Genomic DNA, 27534 nt, shown 5'->3' on the forward strand with positions numbered 1-27534 from the left:
ATAATTGATGAATAAAACTCATATTATGTAATATGGTTCAAGAGGAACATAAATGGATATGAACAAAATGCAAATCGTAACGTAATTCGCAAAATTAATGAGGAAATTGTATAATAGTCAAGTCAGGTTTATTGCACAACAATTGCATCAGGTACAATGTACGGCAAATAACATGGAATATTAACAACTTCGGACTATTTATACTATAGCTAGTGCACTACTAACAGCATTACTCGATACATGGCGTGATATATTTCACGTTATGGCACGGCTTCTCTTTTGCATAGCATCATATATGAATTGGCCTGGGTAGACAGATACAGAGTCGGGACATGACAGAAGTACATTAAATATTTCTCTACTTGTTCCAGGTAGTGTTATTTCCTTCTTACATGTAATCATCAGTCTTTTCCTTTCTTCATTATAAGATGGACATATCATAAGGAAATGGTATTCATCTTCAATATTTTCTTTGCAGGTGGGACACATTCTCTTTCCGGCTGGTATATTTTTGTGACGACCCTTTTCAGTTTCTAAGCAATGCGCACCAATTCTCAGCCTTGTTACGCTATTTGTAAAGGATTCGCCAAAAGATAATTCTCCAGAGCGAAGGTTGTCTTAATTTTCGAAAATGTTCCAAGTTTACTAAAACTCCTAATCATTTGTCTCCAGTTGGAAAGAAATGTGTTCTTCAGACGTTCCTTGAACAAGTTACCAAAATAGTTGGCGTTGACATTAGGGTTTAGCCAAATATTTTGGAAACCGTGTCTTGACAGTATATCTTGTACATGGGTACTCCAGTCGTGTTCTTGTATAACAGCAGTGTCGTATGTTTTTTTAACAATTCTTTCGTTAGACATATTATGTAATCTTAGCCAATATCTAATCAGTCGTGTTTGAGTATCTATATACAGTGGAAACATACCCAACTCTCCTATTACAGCTAGGAACACGAAGCAATATCTTACAGTAGTTAATCAATACATGTTCTAAATCGGGAATCTAATAAGAAACAGTAGGTTGTTCTAATGCTACATTTTGATTTCTCAATACGTTTGATTGATATACAACATTCAGCTTATCAGTATATTTCCTAAATCGAACAAGAACAGGACGGATAGTTGATATATCAGTTTTCTTTCCAACACGGGTAGCCCTTAGTATACTAGTATTTACATCTAGGGGAGGGACCACCAAATGAGTTGCGCAGTAGAGTGCACCGTGCGTACCCGATCTTTTCTTTACTTATGTTTGAACCGACACATACAAACATTCTTTCTTTCCCCGCACCATCTCTCAGTGGAATACCATGCCTGGCACGGTTGCGACGGCTCCCACCGTTGAGTCGTTCCGTGCCAGGCTGGAGGCCTGCCCGCCTTAGCCCGGGACCTCAACCCCCCCCCCCTACTTTGCCCCTGAAGGGGTTATTTGGGGGCAACACCCTATGTAGATGTACATGTTTGAAATGATTTTCTTCCTGGGCAAATTTGGCTCAGAAACTGAGAAAGGTCCAGTTTTCTACTAGGAGGACAGAAGAATGTGTATTTTAAAATTGTGCCAAATTATGTGACCTTTGGCTTGCCTTGACCACTAATTGACCCCTGAATCCTATGCATTGGTTGGACTGATCGATTAGGACATTAGGAGATAAGGACCTGGTCCCATGTGAAACTTCTGGCTGTATCTCGTTAAAGGCGTCCAGAACATTTGATGAGGCTTGAAACTTGAATCAAAAGACTCCAGTTTCTAGTCATTTCTACTCATAGTAAGTTTCAGTAGCACTATACCGTTATATATCGACATTAAAGGAGCAAAGATACGATGTCGTTGTGTGGTGATAACTGATAGAAAATCCAAGCCCTACTACATGTAGAATGATCCTGACTGTCCATCACCAATGAGAGAGTGACTGCATGTCCGTCAAATATTTGCATATTTATGTTTTAATTTTGCATTTCTACGTTTTGACGGAGGTGGACGGGGCTATGGTATCGGTCTATGTACACTAGGCGCGTGAAACTAAAAGATCACCATGTAGCTTATTTTGTGCCGCTTTTAAGCACTTTTGATAAGAAATTCGCACGCAAATGTGGTAAACAGTGGCATTAAATGTCAATTTCATAAAGATTACAGCAACCAGAATATTTCCAGTTTTCAAGCCTCATCAAATGCTCTGGGTGCCTTTAAAATGCCGGAATTGATATCTTTTTTTTTACCTAAGCAAACCTGACAAATCCAGCTTTACAGTGGTGGTAAATATTTTAGCTTTGAAATGTAGGTAAATGTGTTTTAAAGGGAGCATTTTGCGAAGCTTAAACATGCGTTGCATTGGAAAGTCCATTTGGTAGTCCCTCCCCACCAGTGACACATGTCCATGAAGGTTATGTACAGGTGAATATCACCGGACGGATTATGTACATATCAACATCATTTCCAAAAGTAATTAGGAAATGCTACAATTGTTTACTGAAGAAATATTTGCAACATCTGGGATTTGGAAAAAAGAGATGATTAATTCATATGAATTATGCTAATGGTGACTTGTTACATATCATTTGCATGGAGATGGCACAAAATTACTTTGCGAAGGTATGGGGTCGTGGAACTCTATTTTACTAATATTTTGCCACAACATTCAAGTTGATAGCCGTGTCCACAATGTTTTAATGCACACGTGTACGTGCGATTGCGTGTACAACACTGTCTGCACATGTGATATCGTGTAGACAACTGTCTGCATGATGTTAACAGGATGTGGACCAGTCTCGGGTCTCACTGACTATATGTAACGTTATGTCGTGTAGTACATTATAGGTTATACCAATAATAACGTCTGAAACCGTGCGTTCTTATGAAACTCATTTATATCTATCCCACACCTGTGGTACATCAAACTCATGGTCTGTTTAGACATTCTTGAAAGATCGGGAAATCCCTTATAGAGTTGTTACTTCCACGTCATCTGCTGTGCATTCAGGTACGCATAGCTTTAAAACACGAGATTATGTGAAGTTATGGCGTACCATTGCATGGATACACATAAACTCAAAGAAGTGTAAATATCAACTAGCGAGTCATATTTTGGACTTTATTGAATCGCTGGAATGGAAAAGCTTACGTATAGTCTAGATAGATCGATCATGACCTGGGCGCGACCGGTTATGTTTCCCCAACTAAGCCATCTTTATACCGCCGGCAGGAGTCAGATATCCTGCCGCTTTCCCCACACACAGACAAGGTGTTTCCGCCGATAGACACACGTCCAACAAGCGCGGGCATCATTTCGCATCTGAAACAGACCAACTAAATGTAACTATGGGGTTGTATAACAGCACAGCGTTCACATGATACTCTTTTTTTAACTTTAAAAAGTTTCCTTTTTTTCATTCGTGCTGGTTGAACATTTTTGTCATTTTAATGTGTCACAAAATCACAACAAGCCATTGGGTCGTGAAATTTGCAAAGTAGCGATGATTAGGTTCGAAATGGAGAACAGTTTATTTTTCAGACACACCTACATGTACCGTTTTTTAAGGAAAATGTCTCCATTTATGATCCCTGAAAATGTCAGCTTATTTACACTTTTATGTCACAGTACATGTTGACTTTTTTTGAAAGGATTTATAATTTTGGCTACATCTTTTAGGAGCAAGAGGACGTACGTACGGTCATTTAGAAACCAGCCATTTTTCTTACACTAGGCCAAGTAGATAACGCAGAAAACATCAAATAGTCCTTAAAACATTTTCTTTAGCGAGCTATTAATGATATTAGAATAAACACTACTTGTTTTCTTTTTGTCCTTCAGAAAGACAGAACACATTACATTGTCATGAAAACGGCAATTTCTTGTCTTATATGTTTGGCTAATCTAAATGTCACGATTGTCTTACTTTTAAAAACGAAACTTGATCGTAATGTATTTGTCGACAGTTCGACAGGCATAAACGACCTTGCACGACGTTCAGGAACAGTGACAGGAGCGATTTGACTTGAACTCTTATTGGCGTCTCTATGGCGCAGTGGCAGAGTGTTTGGCCCAGAACCCAGGGGTCCTGTGTTCAAATCCCGGGTCTTCTGATTTGACGTTGTGCCCCTGGAAAAGCACTTTACACGGCTTTCCTCTCTTCGCTTAGGTGCAAACGAGTACCTAGCTTCGGTTAGGGACGTCCCTCAGACAGGACGTTAAATGGAGGTCCCGTGTTTGAGTAGAGCCACGCCTCGAGCAGGTTCAAGAACTTATCGAGTAGGGGTCATTCCCGGTGTGAGTGGATCAAACCTTACAGCCTGGTCTGGGTTGACATCTTGAAAAGGTGATAGTCACCTGTTATGTCAATCATTTCATTAATGTGGTAGATCTGAATAAATAGATCTGTCATAGGGCCTGACTAGCCTGCTTCACCAGCCAACCAACCATTCTCGGAACAGAACTACTACGTTTTAGGCTGCTTTGTTGAATGTTTATGTCATCTTGGGGGATAGGAGGGATACGACTGACAATCCTCTGGCGAATTAGTCAGCCTATTTGGCAAAATTTTACTATTTTTCCAGCAACCCAAGAAGTCTGGTAGAGACTAGGAAACATCGTATGCACACATGGCATGCAAGGATTCGAACAACCCACAATACAATATTGACCTATATGCTCTGCGCGTACAGAACTCATGGCAAGCGTCACTGCAAAACAATCGAACTTTTCTTGTGGGATTTTTTGAAACGCGAGAGCATCAATGGAAGGGGAGTGGGGGCTAAGACGTCATGGGACGGTGTAGTACAGTGCGGGTTGAAGATACTGACTATTAATGGATTATAGCAACCCTGAGATCTAGTTAAGAGTTCCATAGGATTCATGCTATGACCCGCAAAGTCCCCATAGCACTAGTCGGACTACGGACCGTAAATAGAAAACTGCTCCCAACGAAATAGGGAAAAAAGTAGCCGATTCTTCATGTTCTTTAATACTGAAAAGGATCGTCAGGGCAGGGCAGCCCTTTGATGTTGTGACTTTGACCTTGGAAATAAAACTGGATTGCCATGGCATGGTCTACGTTACCCGATTGTAGGACGAAATGGGGCAATTATATTTCCGAAACATTAAAGCTGATAAAATTCTTTTCTCATTTCTCAAAAATGTACATGTCTTTCTCCTTTGTTTGAAACAGTCAGACGTTTCAGGTAGCATCCGCTATCTTTCGTCAGAACTTAGTTCTGCCAGATCTTTCCTTAGTCACTGACGAAAGATAGCGGATGCTGTCTGAAACGTCTGTTTCAAAATTTTATCCAGTTGCTTGAGTAACTATTTTTGGCGAATCTTTATTTCTCCGAAGTGCCTTAGGGCCCGGTGACATACATCGCACGATGCAATTACGATAGCATACCGCGTCAACCTCACGATGATCATCGGCTATCGCCGAGCGTCGTGGTATGTTCAAAATGTTTCCAGCGCCGTACAATTTTCACCTGTGTCACTTCTGCATAGCGGCCTGACCGCTTTTGTGTTTCTTTAATCGACGAAATGTGAATCTAGCTGCTAAATACCAGACTGTGATGTTGCCACTGTAAGCATACTTTATTCTTCATCTTTTCAAGACAACTGTCCAGTTCCGTTGGGAGATGTCGATCTTTGTTTCATTAGATAACGTTATCATTGGGAAAGAAACGCACTGATGAAAAATCATTATAATCTAGCAAACTGCAAGGGAACAATAAGTCATCTGACCCTTCTATTTCACAGTTTTATTTTGATAAGTCTGTGAAAAGCCATATATATTTCTCCAAGGACGAGTTTTATTCACCGACATAGGTTCTACGGTTGTGTATACATCGGAAAGTCATACGTTCGATAAAAAAGTAGAATCTTATCTAATCTAAAACATCTTAATCAGAAAAGAAATCTTAGATCGCCACAGGAAGCTGAATCACACGGCATTCCTCCGTGTGGCACAGATGTGGATTATTCGGGCGTGTTCACTTCTAGTATCGAGGACTCGTTTCAACAAGCCACCCATCCTGAGGCTACAGGCATGTACAACTGACTGGCGTTGTCAGGAAAACTGCGGATGTTATCATCAGAAGGCTACAGTCTGAAAGATTTGTGGAAAGAAGTCCTGTACCGACTGCGTCCTTCCCCAGCGCTGTAACCCCCTCCTGAGGGGTGTCACGTTATACCCGGATCAGAGACGTCAGCTCTTATCAGCTGCCCGGCAGCCTCTCCACAGGAAGCCCCAACTTCCCCTTCCACAGCCTCGCAAATTTAGAGGAGGGAGACTCGGACGACTGTGATCCCCTCTAAACGTTACATACCAACCACTGGCTACCACAAGATTTAAGAAGGATTTACGCGTCCACGTCTGGGTTCTATACATTCTCGTCACACTCTAACTTCGTGCAAAGTCTTTGGAGAAAGTGAGGCCTACAGTTTGGGATAAGGATGGCGCACAGTCTGCAGCTTCTAACCGTGCTAGTCCTGCTGGCTTCGAAGGGTAAGTCACTCTCAGTTCCACAATCTGCTAGGATCACTGTGGCAGGGATTTTACAAGTAAACAACGAGGCCGTAAACATTAGCAGTTGGCGTGGCAAACGTTATTTGGCTACTAGGAATATTTGCTGTCTTTTTTGTACGCGGTTCACAACACAATATTAATTATGTGATATTCACATTCAGGCTTTTCTAAACGGAAAGGGATTGAGTTCAGTCACTCAGTCAGTTTACAGGAGGATGTGATTCATAATGATTTGGCTATAGTCCCTCAAGATATGTTCACATATTGCGATTGAATGATATCATTTTGTCCGTAAATGTGTCATCCACTCCAAATCTTTCAGTCAGTCTCGCAAATATAGATCTTACACTCATGTTTGCATATGGCCAAATTCTGAATACAATAAATACGTCGTAACATTTACATGCATATGCTTCTTGAGCATACGTTTAGTAAAATAATATGTCAAAGCTGCTAGAGAAAATATACAATATTCACCTCTCCACAGCTGTAGCGCTGGGGAGCGGGTTATTTTGATCGCTTGCAGTGTTTTGGCTGGCTAGGGACAAGACGGCATTTGATGGGATATATGATTTCTGGTAGGGCGAGCCAACAGGAGTAGGGCAGTGCTAGCATGAAAGCTAGACTTTTCCCGGCTTCAGCCAGGTCCAACATGGCACGAGGAAATTTTACCACGGCCCCCCTGCCCTAGATCCTGAGAAACCGGAGGGGGGGGGGGGTCTGTGCAAAATTTTCTCAGGGGCATGATGACCTTGGAACCAAGAAGCTGGCCAACACGGGCCCTGAAATTAGGGCCAACTTCTAGGCTAACGCAACGTGGATTCTTGGGAGCCGAAACTTGGCACCCAGACCGTAACATATCGTTTAGCGTAATGACAATGTACCCATAGGGGATTACAGAATGTAACTAGTGTGGCTGGGGTGTGCTGCGGATTCAAATAGTCTGATCTATAAGATAAGAGCGTGTTAGCTGTGGCGATGTTGTTGTAATTACTAACAAACATTTTGAACTATTTGTTAATTGATATGTGCCATATTTCACATTGTGCCAAAGTAATTTTTTTACAGCGTCTTATCCGGGCCACTCTATATTTTCTTCCCTTTTCCGAAATATCAAACCACAGATGGCATAACTATATTGGTAATATCTTCAAGGATCAAAATCAGAGTGATAGGAGAGTGTAATAAAGGGGAAAACTGTTATGTGTTGTAGTCCTCGGTCGGCATTTTGATACGCCACAGGGTCATGGTTGATTGAATGTATTGTGACATAGACGAACGTTGTTGACATTTCCTTATCATATGAAACTCTGTCAACTCTAGAAATTGATCTGTTTATGGTACAGCTTACCACGAGCAAGTAATGACAAGGAAAGAGGAACGCTTGACGAACAATATATTGTAGAAACTTGAAACACAGATGTAAACAATATTTCAGTTGTTCAGTTTGCCAGTCGGACTGAGTAACAAATATAGCGTATCAACAAAAAAATGGAATATTAGATTTTATTTTCGCGCGGTTTCAAAATAAAACGTTAATTTGCGAAAATGAAGTAGCCAGATATCGTGCCAACTTCCCCATATACAGTAGGGAGGATGTGTGTGACGACTTCATGCAAGCATTCATTTGGTCGGGTTACATCAACATGGTGTACGTTTCCGTTTGGTTGATAGTGATACGACCACGGTGAATATTTGTCATGTTATAGTTGGAGAGACGGGTACATTGTCAACATAGTCGGGCCTCGTTAGGGTCAAACCACCACTCTAACTCCCACAACCCTTCTAAAATATCCCTTCACGCCACACCAGCTTCTCTAGTTCTATCAGTTATACGCCATGTGTCATTTGAGACCGAGGACGTGTTATCGATCGTGTATACCTAATCATCAAACAATGTCTGTCAAACAGCTAGTATACAAGCTAACCAACTAAACATGCAGAGCTCTGCAGACAGTTAACTTTACGTTAACTAATGTTACTCGGCAACATGACTTTGATGAAAAAATTAGCCTGGATCACTAAGAAATGATCACATAGGTTCACCGTTATGTCGGTGTAAAATTGGCATGTCTGTCTGTTTGTTTTCTTTATGCTAGGAAAAGGCGGAGCCATATGCCTCTAAAAATAACGTCGTGATGAGTAGATACTTTGATTGGATGGTTTTATTTACCACCTTTAATTTCCATCTAATTTCAACTTGAAGAAACTCGCCAATTTCTTATAGGATTTTCTTAAATTATTTGGCTTGTCAGTTTGTTTTCACATTTCTGACAAAAATACTGGATTGAAATATATTTCCAAACCGCACATTTGAAGATCTATCACAAGAGCTATCTACCACTCAAAAATCACGAGGATGGCCAGAACAAGAGATATCGCAACCGGAAGTTCCGCTACAGTACCTTAGAATGCCGCTAGGGGGCGCATTATGGAAGTTGACCTTCGTTTTTCCGACCCCTACTCACCAACCTAATGTTATCTGGGTCCACCCATGGCTTCTCGAGTTATGCTACCCATTCCCACACACACGAACACAAACACGCAAGCACGCACGTACACGCACGCACGCACGCACGCACGCACGCACGCACGTACCGTGGGCGCACACACGCACGCACGCACGCACACACACGCACGTCAGCGGCGTTATTGTGGTATTTGTCTGTTTCTATATTGGATTTAGGACTGCTGATTCTTACCTGTTTTATCGCTTTATGAATTTCAAAGGTATTTATATCATAAATTCATTTTTTTGTTTACAACTAGTAACTTTTAGATTTGTTACAAACCACTCTTGTACATAGATATCTTGCAGCCGGAGGCGAAGTTGGTTGGCAGTATTTTACTATTTTACTTTATAAGACTCAGGTTTCATCCATACGTGTCTAAAGCAATTGTGATTAATCCAGGCATGGTCACCGATAAGTACAATGTTGCATCACGAAGCAGAGCTTCCTGGGGTAGATTTTATATGAACTACAGTAAACGTTTTTGAAAATGCATCTCAACTATGCAATATTTTAGTATATGTATGACGTATGTTATTAATTGTACAGCCCTCCTTTTCTAGTTAAAACTCAGACGCATATCAACCAAAGTTAGCGGTAGGTCGGGAGCAGTCTGATCAGTTTTAGGCCACGCGTATCTTTTAGCAACAACCATGTTATAACCATCTCCCAACCACTAAATGACTTACTCCCGACCGACCCCTAAAGCTTTCTAGCCTACTCCCAACCACCCCGACCTCTAGCCGCATACTGCTGACTGATTCCCAACAGGCAGGTGCTTCAGTAGAAGCATGTCTGTGTCTTATTTTTTCTTATAGATTAGCAACGTAAGTACGAGTTAGACTAGAACAAACACTTTTTTCGAACCATAAGTGGAACGCAATTTGTATTATGAGTTTCACAGTTTTCGAGGTAGGTATGGTCAAAACATGTTAATTCAGATCCGGATATCCATACAATATACAAAAAAGGCTTAACTAAGTTATCAAAAAGACTTTTGACCAACGTTAGTGAAATGTTTAACGATGATGAAAGTGATATTGGGGGTTGAATCAATAAAGTACCAACTAGTTGCATTGCGAATACAAGAACCAACCTTCCCCAAATCAGTTAGTGGCATCGCGTTGTCTGCAGTGTGTGGTTAGGGTACGGAAATCGGCAGAAGCTCAGGCGAACGCCGTCCGAGCTTCGGCTTACCGTCGATACGTCTATCGACGCCCTGCTGTATTTGACTCAGAATCTAAACGTTCTGGATTTAAGCCCCGATGCTGTACTCTTGGGAAAGTCACTTTACACCAATGTCCTGATACTACTTCATGAAAATGAGTACGTGACTATCGAGTTTAAAGAGAGCCACTTCGAGCACGTTAGAGAACCCACCACACCAATAGATAAGAGAAGGGATCCTTCTCTGTGTGATTGGATCAAATCTACCAGTCTGGCCTTACGAAACTTGTACAAAACTGGTGTTACCCCATTCAATGCGGTTTACTGGTTTTGCTATGCAAACAAAAATGTTACCACTCACAGAGGGTCCATGCGAGTGGACAAATGACGCGGCAGTTGGATCGATATTCTCGCTTATTTTCACCGAATATTTAACGTTACCGCTACTAACAATAAACCGTCCTTTTTTCTGTTATATGTCAATTAGTCTTTAGATGTAGTAAGATATCACGTTTTAGATATCACTGTAATTATACCACTGCTTTATCACCATGACCTGTACTTAGCTTGTAAGAGCAGAAACGTACAATAAAGGCCTTTCCTTCATCCATTCATTCAATATCATAGATTACCTTCGTCACTTGCAATACATGTTATATTTTCTCTCAGATTCGTCATGATTATCTTGCCGCTAATCATCTTTTATGCAGCAGCAGTTCCTTCCTTGGCTTGATGAGAGTGCTAAGGATATAAACTTGTTCAAACAACAACAACAACGTTAACAAAAACAAGAGTCAATAGGACACAACCCTCCGTGAAGTAATTATGTTGTTTGCGGTGTGGCTAAGGCGTTTGATACCCTCTTTACTACCGACATGCACAATTTCAGACAAATCCATAAAAAAAAGATCTTGATTTATAGGTATGAAGACCCAGACCCAGACAAAAACAAGTTGTTCAAAGTATGAAAGTCTCATCCTAGCAAAGAAGGCCACTGTAGCATTTGCTCATAAATTATGTAAATAAGGCCCAGATTTGTATGAATTATATCTAATAATGCTAAACTTTACTTAACTTCAAAATACCCCAAGAATGAAAATCCCATCACTTACCACTACGGAATGTTAGTATTTTTTGGCGACGCCTCATGGGCGAGTCTAAAGGACACAGACACACATACACACGAACGCTGTGTAAAACATAACCTTCTCGGCGAAGGTAATAAGTCTATTAATACTATCATGATGACATTTCTCCTGACTGTCGTGCTGCAGGTGTGTACAGCAAGCCCGGGGACTGTGACTTTGACCGTGGCTTGTGCGGGTACACGCAGGACAACACAGATGAGTTCGACTGGAGACAGTGGTCGGGCAGAACGGGCACGGGGATGACGGGGCCCAACGGTGACCACACCACTGGCTCAGGTGTCAACTTACATACTGAATCACAGCTGATTAACTATGCATGAAGTCGTCAGTTTCGTCAAATTTGTGACGTCACCTTTGTTACAATGCAACCACTTGCAGGGTGGGGTCGTAGGGCTTAAATAGGACTATCCTTTTTGTAGAGAGAAAATAGGTTTTGTGGAATGCGCTTGTGTTTTTTGTCATTGTTCTACAAAAATTGGAATACAACATTCGTTCTTCAGACTATCGGCATCCTAAATTTTACTGTGGCACTGTAGAGGTGCTATTGCCTGCTCTATGTCCTTCATTGTATTAACTGTATCGTAAACCACTGAGAAAACACGTTGTTTGTGATCCGGTACACACACAGGAAAGTACATGTACATAGAGGCGTCCAGTCCACGCACAGAGGGGGACAACGCGCGACTCATCAGTCCCATGATGCAACAGGTGGGAGCCAGATGTCTGGAGTTCTACTATCATCTGTTTGGCTCCCACATCGGTAAGTACGACATCTTAACCATGATATATGGAGACATTGGAAAATACACAACTTCATTCATTTTAAACGGTAGCGACGAATGAATTTCTAGAATAGGAAGGATTATGAATCCCCCTCACCATATACGTCCAAAGTCTTGTTTGTAACATCAAGGAAACTTGCCGCCCTTGATATGTGCCACCAGGCACAACAGGGGAGGAAGAAAAAGAATAAAAACTGAAAAAGAAACCAAAAAGGTGTCACCAAAATAGATATAAATCAGCTGATGAATACAGCAGTATAATGTTACCCGTTAATCGTGCCAATGAAAAACCTCATTTGTGAACATTCAATCAAACCTGTCTTCTTTGTGTTGAATCTTGGGAATGTTGTGCTTTTCTTTGCTTTGTTTGTCAATAACAACTGTGTTTTATAGTTTTGTGTTCTCTTGGTTTTAACAACACAGTGACTGTTTCCTCTATGTGTTTGTGTGTTTTGTAACCACCTGTACCCCCACTGTCCGACTACCTGCCCAAACTCCACCCAAATCTCACACCATGATCCCTTCTTAAGCAGACCTCTTTAGCGCTCGAGCTCAAAGGATTCTGATTGGCCGATATTTCTTACGTCACGTCCACGCAGGCGCACTGAACGTATACAAGTTGCCCACTGGGTTGGTTAATCTGCATGAGCCGATTTGGATGGCAACTGGTGATCGTGGCATCAAGTGGCTGCGAGGCCAGGTTACCGTGGAGTCAGATATGGACTATCAGGTGGGTGAGATCAAAACGAGTATTCATCCTTGCAACATGTTTAGTACATTAAAGGCATGCTCAACTCCAGAGAAGAGTGTTCTGGTTATGCTAATAACATTTTTCTGAATCCCCAAACAAGATTGCAGTGGTTATTTGACATTGAACTTGGACTGGGCAGCGGTTGTGTTATACAGCATCAATATTCTGATAACCCTCCGAGCACCCTCCAGATAGATTACAGCCAGGTGTCACATATCATATTGCGAACAACCATTGGACGAGCTTCAACTGAGGCGCTCTTAATCCCTGAATTATAAATGGTTCCTTTATTTGTTCATCTGTGATTAATTTTTACAAATTTAGTTGATTTTGTATTCATAAAGATGCGGTCTTTCAGAAAATAACACTAGTTCCTCTGGAGTTGAGGATGCCTTTAAATACCAAGGATTCGTCATTTTGTGGTCTGGATACTGACAAGCAACAAACAGAAAATTCAAAATAAAACGTCACGTGAGATTTACCGCAGTTAGAACTGGCATTTCTCATTTCAAAAGGTGAAGTTAATTGTTCGTCAGTAAAAGATATGCAGCTAAGGCTGCCCAACTCGCCAGTGACTCTTACATTGTGGTAGAGTTGTTGATGGGTTTAACATGATTTGGTATTTTTTTAAGAGAGTAAGTTTTCAAACACCTCTCCCCCAATATTTTGTCTAAGATTGTGTATGCATGTCTGTAAGAGTCATTTCTTAGCTGTTACGATCCTGTTTGCTGTATAGATGAAAGCACACGTACACCATTTCCGCAGGTTGTATTTGAGGGTGCCCGTGGAAGCGGGATTAGGGGAGACATAGCGCTGGACGATATCACCTTCTCGGACGGCCCATGTATAACTGACGGTGAGGTTCAGTGACACATCATTGCACATGCGTACCCGTTACACGACAACTGTGCGACACTCTTACGGCAACTGTTGTACGACAGTTTTGCTTGTGTTGGGCGTGCCTTTTTACTGTACACGTGGATAGCAACAACGCCTTCACATATCATTACAAAGGTATATGTTTCTCTGCAGGATGGTTTCTACATAAGTGTTCACCTGTCGTACCTTAACAAATTCTTTCCGGAGTAGAGGGTTCTTATAACACAACCTCAACAAAACATTTACCTGGCCGAAGAAGGCCAAAGATATAGAGGCTGACAGACACACACACTGGATCAAAGAGGCTATCTGGATAAGAAGATCTACTCCAGTCAAGAAGAGAGAAATGGGGCGGGGATATTGTCACGTTTGGAAGCGCATCATTGCTGAAACGCCACCCTGCGACAAGGGGTAGTACAGTCAGTTGACGCCGTAATGAAGGTAGCTGAGGAGTTACCGAAACGTCGGCCAGGGAAATGTGCCCGAGGTTGTGTTATAATAACCAGAATACAGAATACAAGTATTCCTATGTACCAACGTGTTGAAGCTACATGTCGAATATTCCTTCTGGGACAGTAATCGATAACGAAGGAGCCTTGCCTGAGAAGGCGGACTGTAACTTCGATAACGGATTGTGCGACTACGTGCAAGACAAGGATGACGTGTTTGACTGGAGACTGAAGGCGGGAAGGACCCCTACAACAGCCACGGGACCACGGGGAGACCACACCACAGGCAAAGGTACGTTTCATGGCGAAAGTTGTATCCTTTTAAGGTAGCTTCTGATAAATTGGCACATGACAGCTAGTTGAAGCTGTCAAATCGCTACTTTGCCTTGGGATTTTGTTTTTCTCACGTCCTCATTAATTTAGCCTGAATGAGTCATGCTTCTAGTATGCCTTGCACTGGTCAGGCCCCTAACGAAACTTGATGGCCAACACCTCTATTAAAGTCAGGAAAATTGGAAACATCCTAATACATGTCATATGTGCTAATTATTGTCAGACTGAGAATGATCAACTATCTGTTACCATGGTGATGGAGGCTGTGCCGGCTGGTTTCCATGGTAAAAGAGAATCCCGGGCTCCGATCAGACGTTCTTCATAGTGATAAAGAATCCTGAATTCCTATTTGTACTTCTCATTTGTAAAAATCAGTCTCCTGGTATAGTCTAGAGGTGAACGACTACAAACTCTACAGAACTGAGGGGCTCCATAGAGTCCTGGACAGGGAGAGTTTGTGTCACATCACTGATTATCCTACACAAGAATAGATCATATGGCTTCAGTTGGCTTTATTGTGATTTACAACAGATATCGCATTATGGTGGCTGTGTCCTTGACCCCATTCTCTCATCCTTCCCCCCAGGAAAGTACCTATACATGGAAGCATCCCGAAGACAGGAAGGCCATCATGCCCGCATCATGACCCCAACCCTTCGCCCCTCCCCACTACCCAAGTGCCTGGTGTTCTGGTACCACATGTTCGGCCAGTTCATGGGGGAGTTGAATGTTTACCTGCGCTTGTCTCAGAATGACGTCAGCGCACCTGTTTGGAGTAGAGAGGGGAACAAAGGACCCAACTGGAACCAGGGGAAAGTCAACATACAGGCGAATCAGACTTTCCAGGTCTTGTAAACTTAGCTCATATACATGTAATTTTGGCAACATCTCAGGGGCGGGGGCTCAACTAACATGGCAGTGCTACTTTGATGTGTGGACGTATTGTGGAAACACAAATAACCTACTTAAATCATAACCATTACTCGTTAAGCTACTATATTATTTTCAATCATTCGCGTAAATTTGTTGTGGTGTAGATAGTATTGGCAATGGAGATTGGTTTGGTAAATTGTGAAATTTGTTTGCAGTATTTCACACCTTCTCACATATTATCACCACCGATAGGTTATATTTGAGGCCGTCCGCGGTAGGAAAGCCAGGGGAGACATAGCGATGGATGACGTCAGTTTTGAAGACGGTCCGTGTACTACAGGTATGTTTCCCGTGATGCCTTTCATTTTTTCTCTTTCGTTTTTCACTTAGGCTCCGGTTGTAAATATATGCAAATTATAGGTTCTTTCGATAGTTTTGGATCCAGATTTTTCGGTTATCGCTGTAGCAATGTATAATCTTTTACATTTCCCGAAAAGCCCGTTCCTCGGAGCGGTTTTTGACCGCGCAGATTTGGTCATCCGCGAATACTCACTGGTATCAGTGCGCGTGTGGGATAACGGTAACGCGGCCTTGTCACCTGATTACCCAAATCGTGCCTTCTATGTGCGTTTTGGGTGGTTTCGTGCCATCGAGAAAGGTATCCTCAAGGTTTTTCCCTTTTCTTTATTACACAGACATAATGATGACCTTTATTGCCGTGTCAGTCATTATCCTAGAAAAAAAATCGTCTTTTCTGTGCAGCGGGTTTGTAAAAATAGCTCCAAAATAGCATCTTTTGGGTGAAAAAGTGCTTTTAGTGATCTTTAACTGGCAACGCAAATAATGGGACTTTTTGACTGTATGACATTAGTCGTTATCGAAGAATGAATTCACCGCTTCTATGGCCTCATCATCAGTTTATGCAGATTACATACACCTGATTTAGTATACAGTGGCTCAAATGTAACAGATCATTTGTTACGCCATTCGTCTTTCTTGCATCACCGTTGTAGCTAAGAAAAATGAAGGCAAAATCATGTAAAGCAGCAAGTTGCACAGCATCGTGTAGTTCTCTCCCAGTGGAATTTCTGTCAACTGTACAATATCGATCATTCCAGTGGAGCCCACTCTGGCAACAGAAGCAGCGGTCACAACAGCACCGGTACCGTTTTCTACGACAGTAAGTACACCACGCGTACAGACGACACGCGCGCCCGTCTCACCGTCAAGCCTGACGTGTAGTTTTGACGACAGCAGTCTGTGCGGGTACATCGCCGCTTCTACCAGGTCCCAGCTCACGTGGGTGCAGCGGGCCAGCACGGACAATTTGAGGGATCATACTTCTGGAAAAGGTGAGTTCTAATCACCTTTGCAAAAAATTTTATGTTACCAGTAGCGTGTTGTATATAGATCAATGAGCTATTGATGGACTGTTATGATATTTGAATATTTGATATACGGGTAACGTTAGGTGTCTACAGAGCCCAAGTGCGATTTCGGTCCCCGGCTTTCTATGGTACTGCAATAGAACTTTGGTATCTCCTGATCAACTTACTATAATCATCATTTTTGCGTGACATATAGCTTCTGGTCCGGGCTCGGAAATACGTAGTTTGGAGCCCCGCAGCTTTTGTTGCAACTGAGGCTTGTTTTCGTTAAAAACATTGAAACGTCATGACTATCAACGTCGGAATGAATGGATTTTCATTGTTTTCTTTACTTAATAATGTATAATGATTAAGGCTGAAAACTCATGAACAAGTATACACATACACACACCACTACATTGTAATATCATTTTCAAAATCAGCCCTAGATTTATGAACATCGCCTATCTTAATTTTCTCGTGCACTGTGAGAAGAGATCGAAGTGAATGTTTGACCAGAAACAAGTGGAAAATGAAGTTGCTAAGGCTAGAAGTTCCAGAAACACATTGCTGAACAAAATCAATTTAAAGAAAATTAAGATCAACCCAAGATGTTTCACCAATAGTTGTTGGCGATGTAAGTGCACTGTAACTTATCTGGAGGGTACTCGGGGGGTTACCAGGATATTGTTGCTGAATAATGCAACTGCTGCTTAGTCCATATTCAATGTTAAGTTGCCAAATGCAGTTGTTTGGATTCAGAAAAATATCATCTGCAGAACCATAACACTTTCCTCTGCCGTTGAGTCCCCCTTTAGATACTTAAATTCCACAGACTCTTTTGGACCAGGTAAACCGACTCCTTTTTTTATGACGTCCATTCATAACTGTACATGAAGTGTCGGAATTACGGCCACGTGGCCACGTATATGGTCAGCTATATCTTCATCACTTGACATTTCGCCACATGGCGCTCACAAACTACTCAACATTTGAAATGAATCTGTTGTGATTAATCTCACGTGTGTGCTGTTCTGTAGGAAGCTATATGATGGTACAGGTAGCCGCCAGCGGAGGCAGCCCGGGGGACACCCGCAGTAACTTAGCCTGGCTACTCACACCATGGATGACTGCAGACGGCATCTACTGCCTGGAGTTCTTCGTTTACGTACAGGTCTGTCTAACCTCCTTGGTCTGTCACAGGCAAAGGAACAAATTAGATCAATATGTGGAACTCGATTCTTCTTCATGCTAACTGAGGACAGAATTGATTGCGCATAATTAGTCACCGAAAGTGTGACAGGAGTAGCGGGTCAAAGGTGGTTGGTAGTTGGTAGTGGGCCCCGTCCCGGCTCAATAACGATTGATGTATAGTATCAATGACAATGCCACCACCACAGGAGCCGCGGATGAAGCAATATGATGAAGAGCCAGAATTGGTGGAGAATCGTGATTTTTCGGATAATTGTTCAACAACGGCCCGCCGTTTTTTAGTCATAATATGACATGATAGAGGGATGCGAGCTGATTAGAAAGAGCAAACAAATAACAGCAGAAAACACGCATGTCAAGCACAGTGCTTTTCTGACCATACAATAACAATGCCGTTTAAAACAAAGATTTTTTACTTAATAATGATAATATGTTCTTCCATATGACATGTCAAAGTTCAAACTTGGTGAAAAGTGTTCAGCAAGGACTACAACCTTCGTTGTTGATGAAACCCGTGTCATATACATACAACATTTCTGAAGGTTTATCGCTTGTTTCCTGTTGATGTTACTAGGCTGACGGGTCTAGTGGACTGACCGTGTACCAGACGATTGGGGAGGGGGGCGCCGTGAGGAAACTGTGGAACAACAAGGGCAAAGTCGGGGCGCAATGGACGCCGGTCAGGGTGGACATCTGGCCAACTTCAAAGTTTCAGGTTAGCAAATGTATCATGATATCTAACGTTATACAATGTATACAAAAAACGTTTGGCTGATCTATACCAAAAGGACTAGGGAGCAGCAACGCCGCCATATGGCCAGCGTGCCGCGGGTCCAGTGAGAGGGGGGCTTTATTAGCGATCATATACTGGGAAAGGAAGGGGGATCTAGAGGCTAGGTTATATAGACTCAATCACGTTGGGAGGCGCATCCTTGGTTCTGTATCACAATACGGCATAATGTAGTAGAGTGCATCAAACCCCGAAGAGGGTTACTAAAGCTCCCCTATCACTGGACCCGCGGCACGCTGGCGGCGTCGCTGCGGCCGATCGAATTGACAAAGCACTCAACGAATTTCATCGACAAAAAAAATAATATCTTGAAGCTTTCTTTGTTTTGTTGTCTTTTTGGTCATAATTCACCCTTTCTCCGTTAACGTGTGCAATTGGGGGTTGAAAAATGGTCAAAAATAAAGTTCTTCGTAAAACTTACGTAATGGGCCTAACATATAACTACTATTGTTCACTATCCCAAACAAGTTTTGGTAGGTGCTAGGACTTTCCCTTTTTTGAGATATCGACCGCTTAACACTGTGATGTTGCTCATATTTAATTTATATCAAAAAAGCGTATTAACCCACTGGTGACAGTTGTAACGATTCATCTATGTATATAAGTGATGCTAGACATGCGGTCTACCTCTGTTTGTCCCAACTAAGCTAAATGTCCTTAATAACTATGGTAACGTAAGTCAACATTTAACTTTGACTTACGTTACCAATGTGCCTATAGTTTTTCGGATTCCTCCATGAAACAAGTGTTTTGAACCAATCTATTACCAATGGGAGTTAACCGCTCGGTCTAAGAAAGCTGGCGAGTATCATTTTTGAACCTTAGCGAGAAAATATCACAAACTCGGCTTCCTAGATATGAAATGGTTTCCTGTGCACATGTGCCATCTGTTGACGTTTTACAAGGTAAGAACAGCGTCAGAACTTGGCCGCAGAGGTGCTACACAGAACGAGACTGACCCATGATACACCCTCTGACTTGCAATCCTGATTATTCTATTAACATGATGTATGTTCGATGACGTGTACGGTAATGGTAACGTAAGTCATGGGGTAACGTAAGTCAATTTGGCAATTACTTGGTGAAAAAAGATAAACTGGCAGGTTGCTGAATGAATTAGCGGCAGGTAAGTACTTATCTGATTATGCTCTCCCTTGTAAAGGGCAGGTTTAGGCTACTGCTTCTATTTAGAGCAGTAATAATGGTAACGTAAGCTTAATGAAAAAAATGGCAAAACGCGTCAAGCTCTAACAAAGCTGTGATTCCTCCGACAATAGTTCGCAGTTGCCACTGTAGTGTCTTTGGTAGTATACTACATACTGTGGCTGATTAAAACACATGAGCAGTTCGGACAAGTCAATCTTTTCTGACAGATTTTCATTCGTTCGTCTTTGTAACGTAAGTCAAAGTTAAAAACTTGCGACAGGCATAAATGGCACCTGGGCTTGAGATATGGTCCACCTGGACAAACTCCGCTGCTTGTTTCATGTCAAACTCACCGGTAGGAATAAATCATTGATAGAATTCTGTTCAAGAAACGCGTTCTTCAACATGTAAATGCAGTGCCAAAGGTGATTTTTGGATTAGCGACAGGTCATTTTCGACGGTTTCAAGCCATAATAATGTCCTTTACTGCCTAAAAATAGTCTGTCATGACGGTATCGTATTTCTTATATCTACTGGTGACATTAAACTACCAAAGTCGAAGGCAATGTGCGATTTAACAATTAGGTACACGGATATTCTTGTTCGACAGCAATTGCACACGTTAACGGAGAATGGGTGAATTGTCCGTTTTGAATGATATTCCCATTATAAAGCTAAGTCAACGGTAACACAAATCCAGTTTAGGACGCAGCGACGCCGCCAGCGTGCCGCGGGTTCAGTGAGACGGGTCTTAAGCTGAAAGGTTACTGAAATTTCGGCAGAGAAAGTCCACATGGCTGTGTAGCTGTAAGAAATAACCTAACACTATACAACCATACAATCTGTAAGCATCACTGACCGTTGTGTTCCTAATGTTACACATTCATCGCTTTAGATCAAATTTGAAGGTCATAAGTCCCAGAGCAGCCAAGCACGGATTGGGCTGGATGACGTCACTTTCCGAGCGGGTCGCTGTCCATCAGAAGGTACGACTTTTTAAATCATGTGTTATCTCATTATCCCCGTTCAATCAATGACCGCTCTGTCGTTAATGTCACTGTAACGTAGCGCTACCAGTTATAGTGCGCTACCAATTATCGTCCGCTTTGGGTCATGCAAACATGTCGAGGTGTATTACGTAAAAGTCATTTCCCACGAGCAATAAAGAACGACGTACGTATTATCCTTAGCCATGACTCTTCTTTATACAAAGCATTGAAATGTGCACGTGTTTAAACCCAGCGACACGACAGAATAAACTCCTGAAGCTATAGCAACCAGTCACCCGGAAGCGTCATGCATGAAGTATTTCTTATGTTATTCGACACCGCTCACTTTTTGATTTGATTGCATGATTTTATTTATTTGCACAATGTTAAAATCAATTTACAGAACATTGATATACCAAACGAAATACACGTGCTGGGGAAGAAAAGCCATGATGGCTTGTTCTAGGTCTTCCCCCATGTAAGTTAACACATGACATAGAAATATTACCCGACAAAACTGGATATGCCATGCGTATAATGGAAGAATGGGTCGACTCAGTGAGCTGCAAAAGGCTACAAGAAAGGAAAATTATTTTTAACCGCTAGTATTATACAATCTTTATTGACACAACAAAAGTGCAGCGACTTTCGTAAGATCTTCTACAACTATACATGTAAACAAACAATGGGATACAAAATGATTAACCTACGTACAAGTATATGAATAATTCAACATGTCGAGTTTAACCTATCACTTACACTACTACATGTAGTTCTAAGATATACGGCTTAACTTGTAGATCCTGCCCCGGACCCAAAGCCGACAATAGCGATGCAGAAGACAACGAACGCAGAACGTGAGCAGTACTCTACAGCTGCGGCACCTAGGGACGGCATTCCTCCGGGTAGGCTGACTTGCCTTGTCTGAAATTGTGATGTGAAGCACTCTCGCTGTAAAGATCCTTGAAAAGCAACACGTTTGTGTTTATCCGATATAGTTGGAAAGCTTAAAGGGACGCTAAACTTAAAATTGAAAAGTCTACTATACTTTGCTAAATTTACCCCAAATTCAAGTCCTCACATGTTTTACATAAGTCCGCCATAGTTCAGGGCTCTTCCGTCATTTGTAACTTGGGCCGTTCTGACGGCTACTCGCCTGATGATTGAATTAATCAATTCTAAGGTCACAATATGTGACGTCAGATCTCGGCATTTCCCATTCAGTATGAACAAGGATTTTGGATCTGGGTATCCTGAGGATGGATTTTGAGGTATTTTTCGAATTCAAAGCTCACTATCTCCTCGATTCCCTCGAATTTGTTAGAAAATTCCTCTAAATCCATCCTCAGGAAAGCCAGATCAAGAAGCCCTATTCACTTTGGTTTGGAAATGCCGAGACCTGACGTCACACATTGTGACTTTATAATTGATCAATTCGATCATCTGGCGTGTAGCCGTCTGAACGGCCCATAGGTTACAAATGACGGGAGAGCCCTGAACTATGAACTATGGCGGGCTTATGTAAAACAAGTGAGGACTTGACTTTGGGGTATATTTAACAAAGTATAGTAGACTTTTCAAATATAAGTTTACAACGGTACCCATTTGCTAAAATCGTAGTCAGTTATTTTTCGTCCAAACTCACTGTCCTTTCATCATCTTCATCATATATTCTTGGCAGACTTCACATTCAGACCTCCGGGAAGACCACAACCGGAAACCGTGAGCTTTCCGACAAGTTCCCCGGCAGACCGGAAGCCGCAAGGCCTGCCGGATGCTGAAGGATCCCGGCATCCCTGTCCTTGTGACGGATCAACAGGACACAGACACGGTCAGCTAAGCCAAAATCAACATTAAACATACATAGCCAAAGTCAGAAAAACATCCTCAAAAGTCTTTGATCCGTTCTAAACATACACAATAACGTGTTTTCATGTGATGTCATAGGGACACCAACATACTCACAAATAGCTTTAATTTCCTGTAATGATTAACACCAACGTTATTAGTTATATTAAAGACTAATTCTTCACCCCCCGTTATTACTTTGTTGTCCTTCCCTGTTTGATAATGGAAGCTGATGCAGCTATTCACTGCAGTGAATCTTGGTTCAAGCGTTTTCGGACGTCTTCTAATCCTCTAAAAATAGCCTCTCTTTAGTTTGCTTAATAAAGAAACTAGAAAATATATCAAATATCAACATTGACGATAGAATTAGAAAACTCTAGTACGCTTGAGTTGCGGTCTATTGAAATGCAAATCAAGGACGCCAACATGGCCTCAGCACCCGCCCTCTTCCTTGATATGGAAACTGTGTGCTGAAAGCATGTGACATTAGATAATAACGTTTTGATGGGATTCTGCTAAAAGGGACTGTTAGATAGAACGTCTGATATAATGGACCTATTGCATGATAGTTTAATTGAAACACGATAAACCTGTGATAACGGTTGATTTTAGGTAGTAGATGGACGATGCAGACTGGAATCACGGTCGCCATCCTCATTCCGGTCATCGTTCTGTTGGTCGTGGTCATCATCCTAGCGGTCATTTCCTACAAGAGATTGTGAGTAGTGCAAGTTTTGTCATTTTCACCAACCAGTAGAAATCCATTATTTTCATATCAATTGCTTACTACAGAATGTAAAGACCTTAACACGTCAGCTAATAGAAGGAGTTCGTACACGACACATCCCGTGATACCGGTCAGCACCAAGGACAGGTCACTCCACAGTTAAAAAGAGAAACTAGCCACAGCTATCAGGACTGATAGAGATACAGTAATAACAGGAATTTTGAACAGTAGGATTGCATCTGGGCCTTAATTTCAATAAGGATATTTATTTCTTTATCGAAACATTCAACCTATGTGAACATAACGTTACGACAGTAGTAGAAAACATTTTGTCTGTTTTCTCAATTAGAAGACCTCAACTTGTATGGACAACATTTTGCTTTCGTGCCTCGTATGCATTCACCGGCAAAACAACTGTTGTTCCAGACGAATCCAGCGCCAACTTCTCAAGTACTGTGAACGAGGAGACATTGAACTAACGTACAGGCCCCCTGGCGAACTGAAGGACCTACTGCAGGGGACGCGCACACTGGAGCAGAGCGACGTGAACGGAAGTGCCAAGAGGACAAAGGTATATTAGTAAAACCGTCTAGGAAATTTGAGAAAAGAGACAAAAACAGAGAAGTCTACCTGTGGTTGTTCTGAAATGATCAAACCTATGTCCCTTTTTCCTAAAAACCGATTGTTGCAAAGTTGAGTTGGGGTTATTACAGTGAAGTTACTTTTCCATCTTATGGTTGCATATAATGTCTTAGACATCTTTCATATAATTGTCTTTTCTGTTTTCTAAATCAAAGAAGTTATCCCTGCTGCCTCCACCCGACAGTTGATCATGAAGCAGGTGCATCTGTTTGTGTGTGTTTCATACAGTGGCTTGCATTTAAAGCCTTCCTCACACGTGTGCGTATATGGAAGGCAGCATGAGTTGCGTATTAACATGTTTTTGGTTTAGGTTAAGTTTGAAGCCGAAGAAGTCATTTCTTTGGTTCGATAACTGGGTTGCACAACGGTTGGTCAAAGTAGAAAACAACTTCTTTCCCGCAAACTTGAACAAAAAAAAATGTAATGCGCACTTGAAGATACGCACAAGTGCGAGGGGGGGTTAAAGCCTCGTTCACAGTTGTGCGTATACTAGTATGCAATTTGTCGAATATATTGACATGTGACGCACACCTAACGTACAGATAACGAATTCAACGCATCCATTGCACGATTATGTGGTGCGCAACGTTAACTCTATTTTCTATAGCTGCGTATTGCTGCATATGCAGTGCGCATGCCGAGCGTATTCCCGACGCAGCTTGCTATGAAACCAGTAGTACGTGGCAAGATATTCGACACTGTAGAACAGGGGGCATTACAGAACCTTACAGAAAACATTACGAAACTAGAGTTCCACGACCTCATACCTTCCGCCAAATAATATTAAACCTACCGACTGATCCAAGTACCAAATTGCAGCATGATTGAATTAAGTCTGCCATCTCTGATTGCGTTGTTTTGGTTGTGTATCACAGCATTGATGTCAACATCACTGTTCTACAGGGCCCTTCCTACAGGGGGAAGTGTAACCTACCTGACGTTTCTGCCCCCGAGTTTGGGAAGTACGTGACTCTACAGGAGCAGGACAGTCCCGTCACGCCGCCAGCACACAACAACTTTGACAGGGTTATCTGATGGAAAGCGGCGCGTGTTTGTCTGCCCCGTCCCTCTCCTCAGTGATCCCCACTGACTGTAACGTCAACTCTCATCAATTCGCAGGGTACCCCTAGACCCCCACATAAAAAAACAGTGCTCTTAAGGTCTTCCAAAGAATATCCTGAACACCTGAATAGTGTGTGCTTATTGTGCTGTATTACTAATCCAGGAGGAGATTCTCAGAAGAGGCCTAGAAAATGAGTGTAGAGTGTAGAATTGTAGATGATCCTTGATGTCTCTCATCATTTTAGGCGTGATATTCTATGGTCCTAGTGGGACATCATGGTTCTTGTGCTCTTTATGCAAATTAGGCAAACATGCCCTGAATTGAAAATAAAGCAGCATAACTGGTATGATATCCAAATGATGTCAAAATTGGTGAAAGTCAAATGCAACTGTTCATTTTCTGACCACTGATACTCAATTGTTGTAAAATCTTCTGCTATATAACAAGCATTCTACACAAGACTAATCTAGTCTTGTAGAATGGTTGTGATGCCATACCTTATATGCATTGTACAATTGTTGTGCAATAAAAGTTTACTTGTCAGTTTTGTTCGCAGATATCAAAGGAGTACACTTTGCTGTGAACACCCTCCAGTTTAATTCTGAACTTCCAGTTTAATTCCGGACTGACCTCCCATATCTCAGCAACCTTACATCTACTTGGGCTAATATTATAAACTATACATACATGTAAAAATGATGTAAGAAATAGGTAACCGCCATCAATGACCCCCTGGGGATCATCCCAAATCTGCAGATTTCTGTGAACTTGAGCAAGAAATCTGCAGAAATATGGGACTTGAGCCAGAAATCTGGGACCTTGAGCCAGAAAGCTGGGACCTTGAGCCAGAAATACAAAATCCCTGTGATTTCTGGCTCAATTCCCAGATTTCTGACTCAAGGTCACAGATTTCTGCAGATTTCTGGCTCAAGGGATTTCTGCAGATTTGGGCTAATCCCCTGGCGGTCATTGATGGCGGTTACGTATTTCTTACATCATTTTTACGTATAGTTAACAATATTAGCCCAAGTAGATGTAAGGTTGCTGAGATATGGGAGGTCAGTCCGGAATCAAATTGGAAGTCTGGAATTAAACTGGAGGGTGTTTGTGTGAGCAATGCCCACTCAGCTATAGTGGTGAGACTCAGGTTTCCTCCTTAGTTTGCAACATTTAATCTAACCCTGCTAAAGGAGGGTCTGCATGGGGGGGGGGGGGTCCTGGCAACGCTTAACGGTAAATTCAGGCCAACCGATAACGCTTAACGGTAAATTCAGGCCGGCCGATAACGCTTAACGGTAAATTCAGCATTTTTAGAACATGAGATACCCCTGAAGACGACGGTTTTTTGCCACTAGTCGTCCTTATCTTGTGGCAAGAGACCTATTAGGCTATGCCATTCTCGCACGCCTGCTCCGAACACTTTAAATTCGACGGCGACAGGAAATTTCATGATCACGATGACGAGTAGCCTGGAATCCATCCTATTTAGCTTCCGGCCGCTACCCAAGCTCCGCTGCCTGGCAGCGGAGCTTGGGTAGCGGCCGGAAGCTAAATAGGATGGATTCCAGGCTAGATGACGAGCGCCGAAGGCGCGACAAAAATTTTGAAATCTTGACCCTCTGAAACGCTATTTCCTGCATTCTGAGGGGGGATTTTGCTGAAGAGTAAGCTAAGTTTTATGACATCTCTATATTTGAAAAAAAAAAATACAGAAGAGTTTCAGGTTGATTTTTGAGGGGCGTCACGCCCTCCAGACCTCGCCGGAGCTGCGACATGCTCCCGGGGAAAATTCTTGACACCCTGAAACGCTATTTCTTGCATTTCGATGGGCAAATATTACTCGTTATGTAAGTTAAGTTTGCTGATATTTCTGTTTGTGAAAAAATACAGAAGAGTTTCAGCTTGAGTTTTGGGGGTCGAAGCCCTCCTGACAATATTTTTCGACGGAGGCCCGGCATGCATCCTGGGAAAATTTCAAAATCTTGAACCGCGAAATGCTTAATTTCCTGAATTTTGAGGAGAAAACTTTGCTAGTAGAGTGAAAAATAGAAGTTTTTCAGCTTGAAATCTTGTGGGGGCGCCCTACCGACAAATTTTTGCCGGAGCCGTGTGCTCTCGGGAGAAAATTTTGAAATCTTGACCCACTGAAATGCTTTTTCCTGCGTAACGAGGAATTACTCAATAACGCTTAACGTTAAATTCAGGATGACAAATAACGCTTAACGAGGAATTAAAACGACCAGTAACGCTTCACGAGTAATATACCGATAACGCTTAACGGTAAATTCAGGGCGGCTGGTAACGATTAACGGTGAATTAAAATCGCTCGTAACGCTTCACGAAAAAGGGCATGCA

At 42.1% G+C, this 27534-nt stretch overlaps 1 protein-coding gene across 2 annotated transcripts; it reads left to right on the forward strand.

Moving 5' to 3' along the window:
* The first annotated feature begins 5967 nt into the window (after positions 1–5967).
* LOC136427495 (MAM and LDL-receptor class A domain-containing protein 1-like) lies at positions 5968–25562 on the forward strand. Of its 2 annotated transcripts, none has more exons than XM_066416379.1 (17): positions 5968–6482; positions 11455–11604; positions 11957–12088; positions 12644–12840; positions 13627–13717; positions 14317–14481; positions 15109–15368; positions 15648–15735; positions 16514–16747; positions 17803–17936; positions 18549–18689; positions 20806–20896; positions 21700–21804; positions 22581–22730; positions 23360–23465; positions 23901–24045; positions 25020–25562. In XM_066416379.1, exons 1-17 carry the CDS (start codon positions 6431–6433, stop codon positions 25149–25151), a joined length of 2373 nt encoding a protein of 790 aa, XP_066272476.1. In that variant the 5' UTR covers positions 5968–6430; the 3' UTR covers positions 25152–25562. The 2 variants fall into 2 exon arrangements, with proteins under 2 accessions (XP_066272476.1, XP_066272478.1); XM_066416381.1 differs by having other exon boundaries at positions 5969–6482; positions 12710–12840; positions 25020–25561.
* Positions 25563–27534: the final 1972 nt, after the last annotated feature.

The sequence above is a fragment of the Branchiostoma lanceolatum genome, chromosome 2 (assembly GCF_035083965.1).
Source record: "Branchiostoma lanceolatum isolate klBraLanc5 chromosome 2, klBraLanc5.hap2, whole genome shotgun sequence".
NCBI classification, from domain to species: Eukaryota; Metazoa; Chordata; class Leptocardii; order Amphioxiformes; family Branchiostomatidae; genus Branchiostoma; species Branchiostoma lanceolatum.